At 31.2% G+C, this 14,544-nt stretch overlaps 2 protein-coding genes across 2 annotated transcripts; both read left to right on the top strand.

Moving 5' to 3' along the window:
* LOC123893999 (E3 ubiquitin-protein ligase RDUF1-like) lies at window positions 1-1,670 on the top strand. The gene has a single exon (XM_045943853.1). It carries the CDS (start codon window positions 222-224, stop codon window positions 1,302-1,304), a length of 1,083 nt encoding a protein of 360 aa, XP_045799809.1. The 5' UTR covers window positions 1-221; the 3' UTR covers window positions 1,305-1,670.
* A 3,297-nt stretch (window positions 1,671-4,967) lies between these two features.
* On the top strand, window positions 4,968-7,578 carry LOC123893998 (zinc transporter 11-like). The gene is made up of 2 exons (XM_045943852.1): window positions 4,968-6,037; window positions 6,995-7,578. Exons 1-2 carry the CDS (start codon window positions 5,392-5,394, stop codon window positions 7,384-7,386), a joined length of 1,038 nt encoding a protein of 345 aa, XP_045799808.1. The 5' UTR covers window positions 4,968-5,391; the 3' UTR covers window positions 7,387-7,578.
* The last annotated feature ends 6,966 nt before the right edge of the window (window positions 7,579-14,544 follow it).

The following is a 14,544-nucleotide window of genomic DNA, read 5'->3' as shown; positions in this document are numbered from 1 at the left end:
CAGTGTATCCACATATATTACCCTACAATAGTCCTTAGGTTGAGGTATTGGTTTTGTTCTTGTAGTTGAAAAACGCGTAGTTAAAATTTCTTAAGACCCTTATATTCAACCTTTCTCTCTTTATTCTTCATCTCACACAAACTAAACCCAAAAAAAAAAAAAGAAAAAAAAAGTCTAAAACGCTTTCAATTTCTCTCCGAGTCAACTCGTTTGCCAACTAAATGAACTCGGACACGTTACCCTCCTCCACGGCGTCGTTTTGGTGCTATAGTTGCACCCGTTTCGTTCATCTCTTAGACCATAACGACGTCGTTTGTCCACACTGTCAAAACGGTTTCGTTGAAGAGATTCACGCCGGTAATTCTCCGGCGGTTTCACTTTTCGCCGACGGAATTCAAGCTTCCAGGAGACAAAATTCCCGCCGGAGACGTCGTAACGCTGGTGGAAGCCGCTCACCTTTTAATCCTGTGATCGTTCTCCGTGGACCTAGAGAAGATGGCGCCGGCGGTGGCGGTGGTGCCGGTGGAGTTGAAAACGAAGGGAGTAGCTTTGAATTATACTACGAAGATAGCAACGGTAACGGTAACGGCACCGATCTACGACCACTTCCGCCGAATATGTCAGAGTTATTACTCGGTTCTGGATTCGATCGGTTGTTAGAGCAATTCTCACAGATCGAAATCAACGGTTTCGGTAGAGCGGAGAATCCTCCGGCGTCAAAGGCGGCGATAGAATCAATACCAACGGTTGAGATCGCCGAAGCAGAAATAGAAGCCGAAACTCACTGTGCGGTTTGTACAGAAGCGTTTCATCTTGGTTCGGAAGCGCGTAAGATGCCTTGTAAACATCTTTATCATTCCGATTGCATTCTCCCATGGCTTTCGATGCGAAATTCGTGTCCGGTATGTCGGCACGAGCTACCGTCCGATCAAAATCCTTCGGAGAGTGTAATATCCGGTCAGATCAACGATGAATCCGTTGGATTGACGATATGGAGGTTACCGGGAGGTGGATTTGCGGTTGGGAGATTTGCCGGTGGTCGGAGAGCCGGCGAGATTCAGTTACCGGTTGTTTACACGGAGATGGATGGCGGTAATACTAATGACTCAAATGAAGATTCTAGAAGATTCTCTTTTGCAGTTGGAAATGATAGAGTTAGAGAAAGACGTGGAATTCGAAGAATTTTTCGAAATTTCTTTTCCTTTTTCGGTAACGTTAATTTAAATCGTAGCTCTTCTCGTTCATTGTTTAGTAGAAGCTCACGTAGTAGAAGAAGCAGAACTACTTGGGTTGCAGAAGAATGATTTGGATTTCTTCCGAGTCACCGTCTTTTACAAGGAATAAAATCGCGAGAGGTGGCAGACGGAAATGGATTCCCTACCGTCACTATTTGACCGCAGGTTAATAAAAACATACAATACCTTAAACGTGGTGATGGATTATGGAACAAGTTTCATGTGGGATGAATAATTTTTGGAAAGAATGTTATTAATTTAATTTAAATTTAAAATTCTTACTGTAAATAGCAAAGAGTTGCTATTAGTTTAGTAGATGATGATCATTGAAAGGTGCAAGATAAAGATTGTAGTTGTTCTTGGTGAAGAAGCCATGGTTATTGAATTTCTATAGTTATTAATTAGTTTAATCAATTATTTAGTTGATTCGTTTAATGTTTATATTATGCACACACATTCTTTAAGATTGTTAATGCTATTACACAATTTGTGACATTCTTTCAAGAGGAGTCTTAGGTGTGAGATGAATTTGGATGACTAGATTTTGTATTCATGTAATTGGGACATGTGACCTAGTGATCTTGGACAACATTAGTTTTAGATTTTAACTTTTGTTTTATGATAAAAAACAGAATTTGAATTTGAATAGTTCGACATTGATTCAATAGCCATTGATGTTTCAAACGTATGAATGCAGATTCAATAGTCATTGATGTTTCAAACATGTGAACGCCGTGCATTGCAAATTGTATCTGTATCATTAAGAACAAGAATTTGGATTCTTACTACAGTTAGAGATCAAAGCATATTAGAGATTGTTTGATCTCAAACAGTCAAAAAAAACATAAATTTTAACTTTTACTCTCGTTATAATTTAAAATACCGAACTTAAATATAGACGATCTTTATCGAACGACTATTGATATTTGAATGGACGAAGGTGTGCTTTCAATTATTTGTTGGAAGCTAGCTATTGTATTCTAGATGGTGCTTGTTGGGAATGTGGTCGGGTTGGTGGCAAAACGATGATGACACATTTGACACTCCACAAACCATGCGTTTCATGATTTAGTCCATCCTCTCTGTCTATGTTTTTTTTAACACCTACTTGCTTAATCATGGACCTAGTAGTTGCTAAAAGATAAAGGTTGTTTTCCATGTTCCCTGTTTGGCTTTTAACTTTTAGTACTCTTTTGGTTTTGATATGTTTGGTTAAGCAGCCTTGAGGTTGGGGTGATATTAAAACTACTTGACTAGTTGGCATCAAGGTTTCTAGGGAGGGCCTCTCTGATTTTTCATCTGTTGCCATAACTGTATCTACTGTTCATACTTCAATATATTCAAAAGTACTATGAAAATGCTGAAACCACTTGATATTAGAGCTGATTTTCGAATCAGATTAGGCGATTCAGGTGGACTAAATACTGAAGGCGAAAAAAAAGGGTACTATGCTATATTATCAAGTGTATTGTCAAAATTGTAACGATTCATTGTAATTATGACAATTTCACAGTTAATTCAAATAAACATTAATTGTTCACGATTATGTCGGGTTGTATTGAATTTTGGCATTCACATTTGAGGCATTCGGCTAACTAAAGTTGAATCTTTTTTATTTTTTATATTAACTTTTGTTTTCAGGAGAAGGGGACACCGATATATATTAAGATTTGACCACGAGATAAATAAAGTCCAACCAACAATTGTTCCTACTAGAAATCGAATTCAAGTTCTTCCGAACAATTCATCTTAAAGAGAAGTCATTAAACTTGAACCTAATGTAATACTAGTAGTTAACTAAAGTTGAATCTTTCCTACCATTATACTTGGCCAATGTTTTTAGGGAAACAACTTTTTGCCATGTTTGACTCACAATCACAAAGCAAATTTTTAATAGTATTGTGTTGAGGAAAACAGCACACCCCAAAGATTAATTTACATGTCCAAAATTATTTGAGATGCATAACACACATGACTACACCGCAAGGAAATTAAACAAGAAATACACAAAGATTTATGTGGTCTGATATTTTTTGTCTATATCCACTGAAATAATTTAAACACGTATTCATTAGTATATCTCAAGAACATGGTTGTCAGGTGTGTGCATATTCAATAGTGAAATATGGCCCAACCAGATTAAATGAAAACAATATCTTAATTTCAAACAACACAATTGTAAGTCACAAACTTGATGAACATGAATATGGGATAAGGGACCCTTCAACAGCAACCCATTAGAATAAAATATTGTTTTTTGGAATTTCGAAAATTGAGGATTACATAGGGATAAATTGCAGATTAGGTCACTCTCTTTATAAGACGTTTCACGACAGTGTCAAAAATTTATGTAAAACAGACGATAATCACGACATTCTCAATAAATAAAATAGTTCGAATTACTGTTTCGGTTTAATACTATATAATAGCAAAACCGTTCTAAAATTACACTTTCTATGGTACGAAGACCATTCTAATATGACACGATGAGCACTCAAATATGGCATGATGACCACTCGAAACCGAAGAGACAAAAAATAATTAAAAGAAGAAGCAAAGTGAAGAGAAGAGTAAAAAATAGAAAAGTTTTGATAGTGAGTGGAAATATTTCTACCACAATCACAAGGGAATATTTCTACCAAATTAAATTATTTGGCAACAAGATTTTTGTGATCAAATACTTTCAACTTAAAAATCTGCAAAGATGCAAAATGTTGTAATTTCTTTTGTCCAGCATGATGTAACTGTGAGTAAAAATATGATGGTTTGGTATAGACTATAGAGGGTGGAAATATATATCTTAGGGGGTGGATCTAACATTACTCCATTAATTCTAAGAGAAATTTTGTTGGTGGGCCTTATATATGGGCTACTATTTACAAGTATTTGCTTAGTGCCTATAATATATATTTTTTAATAAAGTTTAGTGACTAGAATATGAAATTTGATTAATATATTGCCTAATATTATGTCCTTTTCCATAAGTTAACTCCGAAATATTAATTTAATCTACCAAAAAAAAATATTAATTTAAATTTAGAACTCCCATGTACTGGATCCAGGTTATAATCCACACTTGACCATATATATATATTTCAATATTTTTTTTAATTGAAAAATAATTAGTATTGTTATCTTGGTGACTCTTGCTAGCATACCTAGCTGAAGGTAACCGTGAAGCAACGGATATTGACATCCTCTCTCTATCTCTCCCAATTACAATAATCAAAACGGTGTGCTAATATACAATATCAAAATTACATCATCTCATCTCTTTTGGTACGTATTATATGTATGTATAATTAAACAAGTAAAGCAATGAATGATATTTTAAAACTTATTACGGTCTCCACTTGTGTTGAAAATTTGGAATGTTGATTACAAAAGAGTGTAACTTGCTATTCATATTCTAAATGATATGCTATAGAGTTAGTCAAATGTCATTTAAACATAAATGTTAAATGTGTGGTGTGAAATTACATTGTATATTCCATGAAGCTCCTCACATGACTTCTATTCCTCTTATATATGCCACGTTCCATATATATGAGTTTCTTTCCCTACTAGACTTTTGTAGTTCTTTTCTTTTGGTCTTTTTTCTTTTTCTAATTTTTTTTATTATGCTTTTACTTCTTCGAAACCTAAATCAAGTAATACATTTTCTTTTAAGTTGGACCGAGATTATTGCATTATTAAAATTGAACAATTTCTATTTTAAACTTGATAATTTTATTTTAAAAAAATATATAAAATTTGTTTGGAATCTAACACGTCTGATCAAGATCAAACGATAGCGCAGTTTGTGACGGCTGCAGATCCATTTTTCGCATGCTTGTGTTTAAGAAGAGGCCAACCTAATCATAGTTGTGGTGCAAGTGTAGTACAAACGCGGCAATAAACAAATTCTTAAAAAAAGTCAAAGTTGTAGTACAAAATAATACAACGTACTACAATGTAGTGGAATATTACTGTTGTACTAATTCATTCATGTAGTAGTACTATTTATTTCCATATTAGTTAATTAATCATCATCAAATAACTATTGGTACTATATACACATGAAAATGAATACTACAAAAAAATAATTTGCATATATATAACAGACAGAAGAATAGTACGTTACAAAATATTACTAGCTTAGTACAATATTTCATACATGGCTTCCTCCAAAACCAAAACCCTAAAGTCAACGTTCCTTCTTTTATGTCTCTTAGCCTCCTTCATCTATCCAATCAATTCCCATGGAGGAGGACATGATGATTCCGACACCGACCACGACTCTTCCGATTCCGATTCCGACAACATAAACTTACGTTCAAAGAGTTTAATCCTTGTTAAAATATGGTGTTTAATCATCTTATTTGTATCCACTTTCATAGGTGGTGTGTCTCCTTATTATTTCCGATGGAATGAAGTTTTTCTTCTCTTAGGGACACAATTTGCTGCTGGTGTTTTTCTTGGAACATCTATGATGCATTTTTTAAGTGATTCAAATGAAACTTTTGGAGATCTTACAACAAAAACTTATCCTTTTGCTTTCATGTTGGCTTGTTCCGGATATCTTTTAACGATGTTAGGTGATTGTGTGGTGGTTTATGTGACAAGTAATAGTCAAAGGGAAGCTAAAGTTGAGGAACTTGAAGGTGGACGAACACCTCATGAAGGAGATGGGACTAATGAGTTGGCTATGGATGAGAGTAACGTTGCATTCATGAAAACTACTAATCTTGGAGATACTATTTTGCTTATTCTTGCACTTTGTTTTCATTCGGTTTTTGAAGGCATAGCTGTTGGAGTTTCAGGTTTATATTTGATTCCTTATCTCTCCCCTTTAATTTGGCTTTGTTTCCTATTTTTTGTATGTATTTTTGTGTACCCACACCAACATTTTTACACCTACGCGACACAATAGCTAGTTAATGAATTGCTTAATTCAGATGAGTAGATGTTTAATTTAATTCACAACTAAAATTTTAGTTGATTCAACTATATGATTTAACCACAATTTTTAACGTGAATTGAATTAACTAACTCGACTGAATCAATTATATTTTAACACATGATTAATCAGGTGTCGTAGATGTATGAAAAAATGGGTGTGTATGAAGTATTTGGTACGATATGAGATATGACTTTGTATCTCAAGTTTTAGTCTTTACACATATAAATGAGATGTGACTTTGCATCTCAAGTTTGGTATGTAGTATTTGTTGAGTGGAGAGTTGGTCATATAGTCTACCTTCGCATTTGAATGGACTCTTCTTTTCTTTTGTATGGATATGGTACAAATGCTAGAAGTAAACGCATACTTATGGTAATTGATCTTACATTATGGCTCATATGGAATAGTATGCATAGTTGTAGAACTTTCAAATAAGCTAGTGTGAGATATCTTTGAGGCTATTGAATTCATTTTTATAAAACTGACTTTTAAAGTAAAAAATGTCATTTTAAATCTAATTCATTCTTACAAAATCAGTTTATAATGTAATTCAAGAGTGTCACTCTATAAAGTCATTTTAGCGTCCATCTTTATTTGATGTGACACTTGAGTTTTTCTCAATACATATATCGATTAACAACTTAATCATTTGGATATTTCAAAACAAGTAATCATATTATATATTTAACTGTATAGACTGGTAATTCAGAATGATTCGTTAGTGGAAACTCATTAACCACTTGAACTCGATGTCTTGTTTATAATAGTAACTAAATTTGTTTAAACTAATACTACTAATATACAAATTAATGATCAGGTACTAAAGCGGAAGCATGGAGGAATTTATGGACAATATCATTACACAAAATATTTGCTGCAATAGCAATGGGAATTGCATTACTTAGATTGTTACCAAAAAGACCATTAGTAACAACAGCAGCATATTCATTTGCATTTGGTATCTCAAGTCCAATTGGTGTTGGAATTGGAATTGCAATTGATGCAACAACAGAAGGAAAAACAGCAGATTGGATGTATGCAATATCAATGGGAATTGCTTGTGGTGTTTTTGTCTATGTTGCTATCAATCATTTAATGTCTAAAGGCTTCAAACCTCAAAGGAAGAGCAATTTTGACACTCCTTGGTTTAAGTTTCTTGCTGTTGTTTTTGGTGTTGCTGTTATTGCAGTTGTCATGATTTGGGATTAATGATTATATTATCATTATCTTTATGTTTTTCTATGATTGCTCATATTGTTTGATTTTCTATATACAATATTGTATGTGTGTGTATATTTGACAATGTTTGGAACTTTCTTTAATTTTTCTTTATGGAACTATATGGAAGCCAATGTGTTTGGAATTTCTTTGTATAATAAATCCCTCAAATTTCATGTTATATACTGCACTATTAAGTAACAATAGTGGCTATGTTCAAGGAAAATACTGCACTATTATTTTTTTATACGACACTATTAAGTAACAATTTATGACTATGTTCAAGGAAAATAAAGTGATCCAACTAAATCAACACACATTAAGCAACAACATGTGCTATAAGGCTATTGGAAAAGCACACACGCACAATAATAAGAAAGAGCACACATGCACAGACACAGTAACAACATAAAAAAGTAGGATTTCAAGAACAGATTCACTCTACCGACCACCGCAAACAACAAATCAACACTAACCTAAAAAGAAAAAGAAAAAACAAATCAACAACATAAAATCTTGTTCTAAATTTAAGGTTATTTTACTAAATGTTCAATTTTTCTTCTATTTTAATTGGTAATTTTTTTATTAGTTTGTTAATTTGTGATTTTATTTGAGAATTGCTAATTATCTCTTTTCTTTTAATTGATATGTATTGACGGTGTAAAACAGTTTTACACGATCGTCCAATAAATAACCATCATTTTGCCATGTCATGTTAAGAAAGTGGGGTGAAGTGAGATGATGTGGCGGAAAACATGGTTGGTAATTGTATTGGTTGACAATGTAAAATTATTTTACACCGTCGGTGCATATCAATTAAATCCTATTTTTTTTTTATCAAGGGTTCATTTTTAACATTTAAGTCGGGCCTCCAAATCATCGGGACCGGCCCTAATAATTACATTAATTCAGTTTTTGAGGATTTCTAATTGTTATTTGAAGCAGTAAAGTTAAACTTAAATGGGTTTGATGAAATTAATAGAAAAACAAATATATATCATAATTAATGCATATATTTTTGGTAGAATTGTTTAGGACATGTAAGTTAAGTTTGGAATGACCACAAGACATAAAGTAGTTTTTGGGTGTTTGCAAGGAACACATGCTCAAGATTTTCTTCTTACTATCCCTATTGATGAATTATGCCAACATATGTCACTAGTGGAGTATCGTACTAGCTATTCTTAAATATCAACTCATGATTTCTTTATTTCCCATTGATGAGGTTTGCTCTGTTTGTCGTTGGGCGCGTATGGATAATTGTGGGGAGCACGCCGTACATTTCCAGACTTCAAATACAGAGACGACTTTGTTCACGATGTCCTTCTTTATATTTTTAGGTGAATGAAAATATCTGTGAAAAAAAAGGCGCTTGTGAATTTTTAACCGATTCATGTGACGAACAGGGCCGGCCTAACATAATGTAGGGCCTAAAGCGAACATTTACATGGCGTAATAAAAAAAAATTTATACGAAAAATCAAATGTAAAATTTATATTTATAAAAAAATAAAAAATAAAAATTTTGGTAAGAAAACTAAAAATGCATCGATTATATTTGTAATGAAATTAATATTTATTACTCATAGAACATAAAATATACTATTAGAGAAAACTTCTATAATATGAACAAAATAAAATAAAATGATCTTTATTTTATAATATTTGTTTTATTCATTTTAATTTAATTTAGTGTTAAATAAGTTTTTTTTTTTACAAGTGTTAAATAAGTTTTTAATCACTATAAATATTTCAAATTTTGATTTTTTGTCCATGTTTTCAAGTTAACTCATATGTACTTTTGAAATTTTGTATTCATGTTTATAATATTATAGATAATTTTTTTTTGAAAAATAATATTATAAATATTTATGATGACTAAAAATGTATTTAACCCATTAATTTATTTATTTCGGTTTCATAATTTTTATACTTTTTTTTTGAAAAAAATAATTTTATACTATTTAAATTAATCTAAATTTGAGCTTTGATATTGGAGTTGTTGTATGTTATAAACTTTAAATAAAATATTATTAAGAAAAAATTTGTATTAATGGTATAGATCAATAATTTTTGTTTGAAATAAATAATGTTCTATTTATTTTTTAAGGCATAAGGAAATAATAATATTCTCTACTACACAATTAAACATTCTTGAAACAACTTTTTGTGTTATTCCAAAAAGAACATTAAATAAGTGGAAAAATCAGTGAAAATAAAAACAGGCATGGATGAAAATCGAAGAAAGTTTCCACACTAAACAGTAAACACACAACACGGCTAACCAACTGCACCACAACATTTACGTACCAATCATATCATACTTTTTTTTTTTTTTTACACAAATCATATCATACTTTATACACCCTATTAAATTCAAATAATAGATATAATGGACACAATAAAAAGGAAAGAAAAATTCCCATGAACTTAGGTCAGTTGGTAGAGATATCACATTTTATATGTAAAGATTGGGGTTCAAATCTCGAACATTAAAATTTCTAGCCATTAGACTTTCTAACTACAAAAATTTAAGGAAAAGAGAATGTGTGAATGTCATGAATGAAAATTAGGTGTGAAAAAAATAAATACTCCAAGACCAATGGATGAAACATTAACCAAATGTTACTATGCCATCAACTTGGATGACACCTAAGCTCCTCTGCTTTGACGAGATCTCACTTCAAACCGCAAAGTTCCCTTTCCCACATAATCATTGGCTTGATTGAAAAAAAAGAAGAAGAAAGAAGCAAGGTAAGTTGTATAATATGAACTAGGATTGCAAATGACTCGGTAATTTGACACATTCATGCGGTTAACACATTTGTGATTGTTAGATAAAAATAGAATGGTTTAAATTTCAAGCTTAGTATTTTTATTTTTTAAATAAAATAAAAAGTATCTTAAAATATTATCAATTTTGATCTAACTACAACTTAAATAATGATTGTGTGAATGTATCAAATTTTGACCGCAGTCAATCCATATCAAGTTGTATGATATATATTATGGAGTATATATGGTTGAACCAAGGATAAGGCAACCCAATTAAGAAAATTAGGTTCTCGAAAAAGGAAAAAAAATTATTAAGGAAAAAAGTCCTCGGATAAAAACATAAAAGTCTCTTAAAAAAAGAAATTATGAAAAATCTAATACTACTAAAAACTTAAGCAATTATTTTTGTCTTCACTTTAGAATTCGTTTTAGGCCTTGTGGCGACCCAGAGAATATAATCAAGGTTGTAAGCTTGTAGCATTTTCCAATGTAGATCTAAATACTACTAAAAATGGTAAGTTGAAGCAGTTGAAGAACATAAAGATCTATCAAAAAGTAGATCCTTTTCCTTTTACAACACACACAAACAGAGAGCAAAACAGAATTATAACTAATTTTCCCAAGCAAGATAAATAATCTAATAATATGTACAAGCAAGATATATAATTAATCTAAAGTCTACTTTGATGTATATATATTTCCACACAAAATGTATATAAATCTAATAACTCACCTTAGTTAACTCCTAATTACAATCAAATCTATAATATTCAAGTTATGTAAACAAAATGATCCTCTTAGATCATGTTGTAACATAACATATGAAATCTAAACAATGGATCTATGCAATATTGCAATGAACATGTTCTTCTCTATCTATGCTAATCTCCATGTTTATGCCAACAAACTAACATGGCAACACACCTTCTCATTATATAAAATCTTGCTTTTTGTTCCTTAGCTAAATTGGTGCATTTCCGACCTATCGAAGAAGAAGAAGAAGGATTCTTTTGTGAAAAGCTTCTTTGAAGATTGCATTTGGAGGAAGAAGAAGAACTCCTTAGAAGTGAAGAGTTTGAAGTAGAGCTTCTTGTTGAGGAACTCCTTGAGAACAATGACTTTGAACTTGAACTTGTTTTTCTCTTCTCATCCATGAGAAATTGTAGTAATTTCCAAAACTAGCTTGATTCCACACTATGCAACTGACTCTTTATTTGTGTGTAATAGGAAAAAAGGGTAATAATAAGAGAGAAGAAAGTTAGTGAGAGTGTGTAAGGATTCAAAGAGATCATCAATGTTTGCTAGTAAATTTTGCACACCCTTGTGTTTATATATAGCCATTTACATATCCACTTATTAGGCTCTGTTCGGTAAAAATAAGCTATAAGCTAGCTGATAGCTAATAAGCTAGCTTATAGCTGAAAAGCTAGCTTATAGCTGAAAAGCTAGTAGAATAAAATTAAAATGTTTGACAATTTTAGCTGTTGTAAGTACAAAATGACATAAAAGTATATGGTTAGTGGGTAGTTTTTTTTTTTTTTTTTTTTTGTAAGTGTTAGTGGGTAGTTAGTACATAATTTTTTAAAAAATAAATAAATAAAACTAATAAGGGTAAATATGGAATAAAATGAAAAAGCTATAAGCTATAAGCTCATACGCTACTTGAAATAACATCTAAGAAAAAGCTATAAGCTAGTTAGAGAAGCTCGTTACCAAACACTTCACATTTTTATCAAACAAGCTTATGAGTTAGTCCAATAAACTATAAGCTAGCTTATTTGACTTACCAAACAGTGTCTTAGGGTCTGTTTGGTAAAAATAAGCTATAAGCTAGCTGATAGCTGATAAGCTAGCTTATAGCTGATAGCTGAAAAGCTAGCTTATTGAAATTAAAGTGTTTGGTAAAATTAGCTTTTAAAGTGGTTATTAAATATAAAATTACATAATTGATAGTGGGTAGTTTATTTTTTAGAGTGGGTAGTTATTAAATTAAAGGGTAAAAATGGAATAAAGTGTAAAAAGCTATAAGCTATAAGCTCATATGCTACTTGAAATAGCATATGAAAAAAAGCTATAAGCTAGTACAAAAAGCTTGTTACCAAACACCTCTAATTTTTTGAAACAAACTTATAAGCTCATATAATAAGCTATAAGCTAGCTTATTTGTGTTACCAAACACACCCTTAGTCTTTCCTCGTCGCTAGAGTCAGAGAAAACCTCAATGTCATAAAGCACTTAAAGAGATATTTATATTTTGTTTATCAACGAAGTTTTTATATTAACAGTCATATTCAAAATCAAATTACTGAAAAATTTGAGTTTAATTCTTATCAACTGAATCAATTTACATCGCACTTATCCATGCTCTCCATAATTAAATTACAAAAAATGATATGTAATAGACCACACATAAATTTTATTGTATAACTAAACAATATGTCAAAGAAAAACGAATCCAAAATTTCTCTATAATAGACCATACATAAATTTTATTGTAAAATTTGGTGATTTTCTTTGTATTAAATTAAAAGCAAATAAATTAACTACTTTTGAATTGGTTACCAAATCTTTAAAAAAAAGTAAATAAACAAACATTAAAGCATCTTTTGACCAAGGAAAAAAATGTTACCAAAAGAAACAGAATTGAATCATCTCATGTCTTAATGTGTTCTGTCATCTCTTTTGCCTTAATCCAATGAGTGAGATTGTAAAGAAAAATAAAATAATCTGAAGAGATAAACAACGGCAAAAATCCTACGGTTGTAATTGGTGCAGGACATATAACATGAGAAGGTCGACCGAAGAGGATATGAATCCAAAAAAAACACTTGCTGAATTCTTCTCTAGTTTAACTGTGGTAGGATTCCTTTTGAAGACACATATTGTACGATTCTAAAATGTGCAGTCACTTATTAAAATCTTTTTCTGTAGACAAACTATAGCTGGTTTCTCATGTGGTGTGGAAGCTTGTTTTTGCTTGTGCCTGTTACTCTACCATTTTAGTTTATTTTGTTCAAATATACTGTATTTTTTATGCTTTATATTCTGCAAATTATACCAATGAGTTATTTTTTATCTTCTAACCAATGAAAAGATAAAATGAAAATTAGATAAAAAGTTAAATATGAAAATAATATTTTAACTCTCATATTATTAGGAGAAAGAGTCAAATAATTAGGAAGCCAGCCGACCGAAAAATAAATAAAGTTTAGCTTATTTTTTTAAAGAATTAAATTTAACTTCTCTTGAACTATTCGTCTTAAGAGAAATTTATTAATCATTTAAGTCGGTGTTTCAGCCATGTTTATTTTTATTTTTTATTTTATGATTAATCTCCGTTGGAGAATTTGTAGGACATATAAGGTGGATTTTCCCACCACAACCAAAATTTCTTTTTACGTATGAGATAATAATCAAACTTCTAACCACATGTGAGGGTCAAGACCCTTACTACTTAGACCAATTTATCGTTGGTTAGCCATTTTGTTTCTATTTGGGGATGTTGAAAGAAACAATTGTGAGAATGCTAAGTTGAATGGGTGATGGTTAATTAACTGCACAACTCTTGTGCCGAATTTGCAGTTATAAGATGCTTTCCTAATGTGCACGTGGATGACACATGACAGTATTCTGCATCCTTGGTAGTCAAAAAATATATATGACTAAAAATTAATATTACAAGTCTTGATGAGTACTATATTTAGTGTTCAGATTCACATCTTATTCGTATGAACATGATTGTTGTTTGTCACTTGTCTCATATGAAAATTATTTTCAATTTTCTCACTCTTTAATGATATTAAGAAAAGCATAGCTACATTGTTTCTTAAGTTAAAAGTATATTATCGGATAGTTCAATGTTGGTTGACATTAAATTTGGTAGAAAAGGTCACAGTTCGATTTTCGTAACTGCAATCGGAAGGTGCCTGAAACCACTTAATGACAGAACTGACTCTTGAATCAAATTAGGTGGTCCAATCACCAATGGACCGAGTAGATAGTGGAAAAAAAATATATAACCACATATACGGTAAAAAAAGACAACATTTTTTTTTCACTTAAAATCTGACCAATAAATTATTTCACTTAAAAATCGAACACGTATTCTTACGAAGATTTTTTTTCTTTACCATCTTACAATTAGCACCACCGTTTAGTGGTGATTACTATCCACTGAAGAATTTATTGATGAACATGTAAAGTGACTGCATCCATATACAAGAGTGAAAAATATTCTCTTAATTGCTACTTATTTAAATGATGCAAATCACTTACCACTTGAAAGAATAATACAATATATTTATTTCATAACCGAAAAATAGATTCTTCTTAATTAATCGTTCACTTTCACACTTTGAAAACGACATTTGTGAAA

The sequence above is a fragment of the Trifolium pratense genome, linkage group LG7 (assembly GCF_020283565.1).
Source record: "Trifolium pratense cultivar HEN17-A07 linkage group LG7, ARS_RC_1.1, whole genome shotgun sequence".
Classification (NCBI taxonomy): domain Eukaryota; kingdom Viridiplantae; phylum Streptophyta; class Magnoliopsida; order Fabales; family Fabaceae; genus Trifolium; species Trifolium pratense.
Note: the sequence above shows the minus strand (reverse complement) of the source record. Positions and strands in the feature narration are given on the sequence as shown.

What these genes read in the sequence shown, in the direction of transcription:
- LOC123893999 (XM_045943853.1), top strand. Translation starts at nt 222, where the DNA reads ATGAACTCGGACACGTTACCCTCCTCCACGGCGTCGTTTTGGTGCTAT.
- LOC123893998 (XM_045943852.1), top strand. Translation starts at nt 5,392, where the DNA reads ATGGCTTCCTCCAAAACCAAAACCCTAAAGTCAACGTTCCTTCTTTTA. An exon ending in CATAGCTGTTGGAGTTTCAG is followed by an intron (nt 6,038 to 6,994) that starts GTTTATATTTGA and finishes ATTAATGATCAG; the next exon opens with GTACTAAAGCGGAAGCATGG.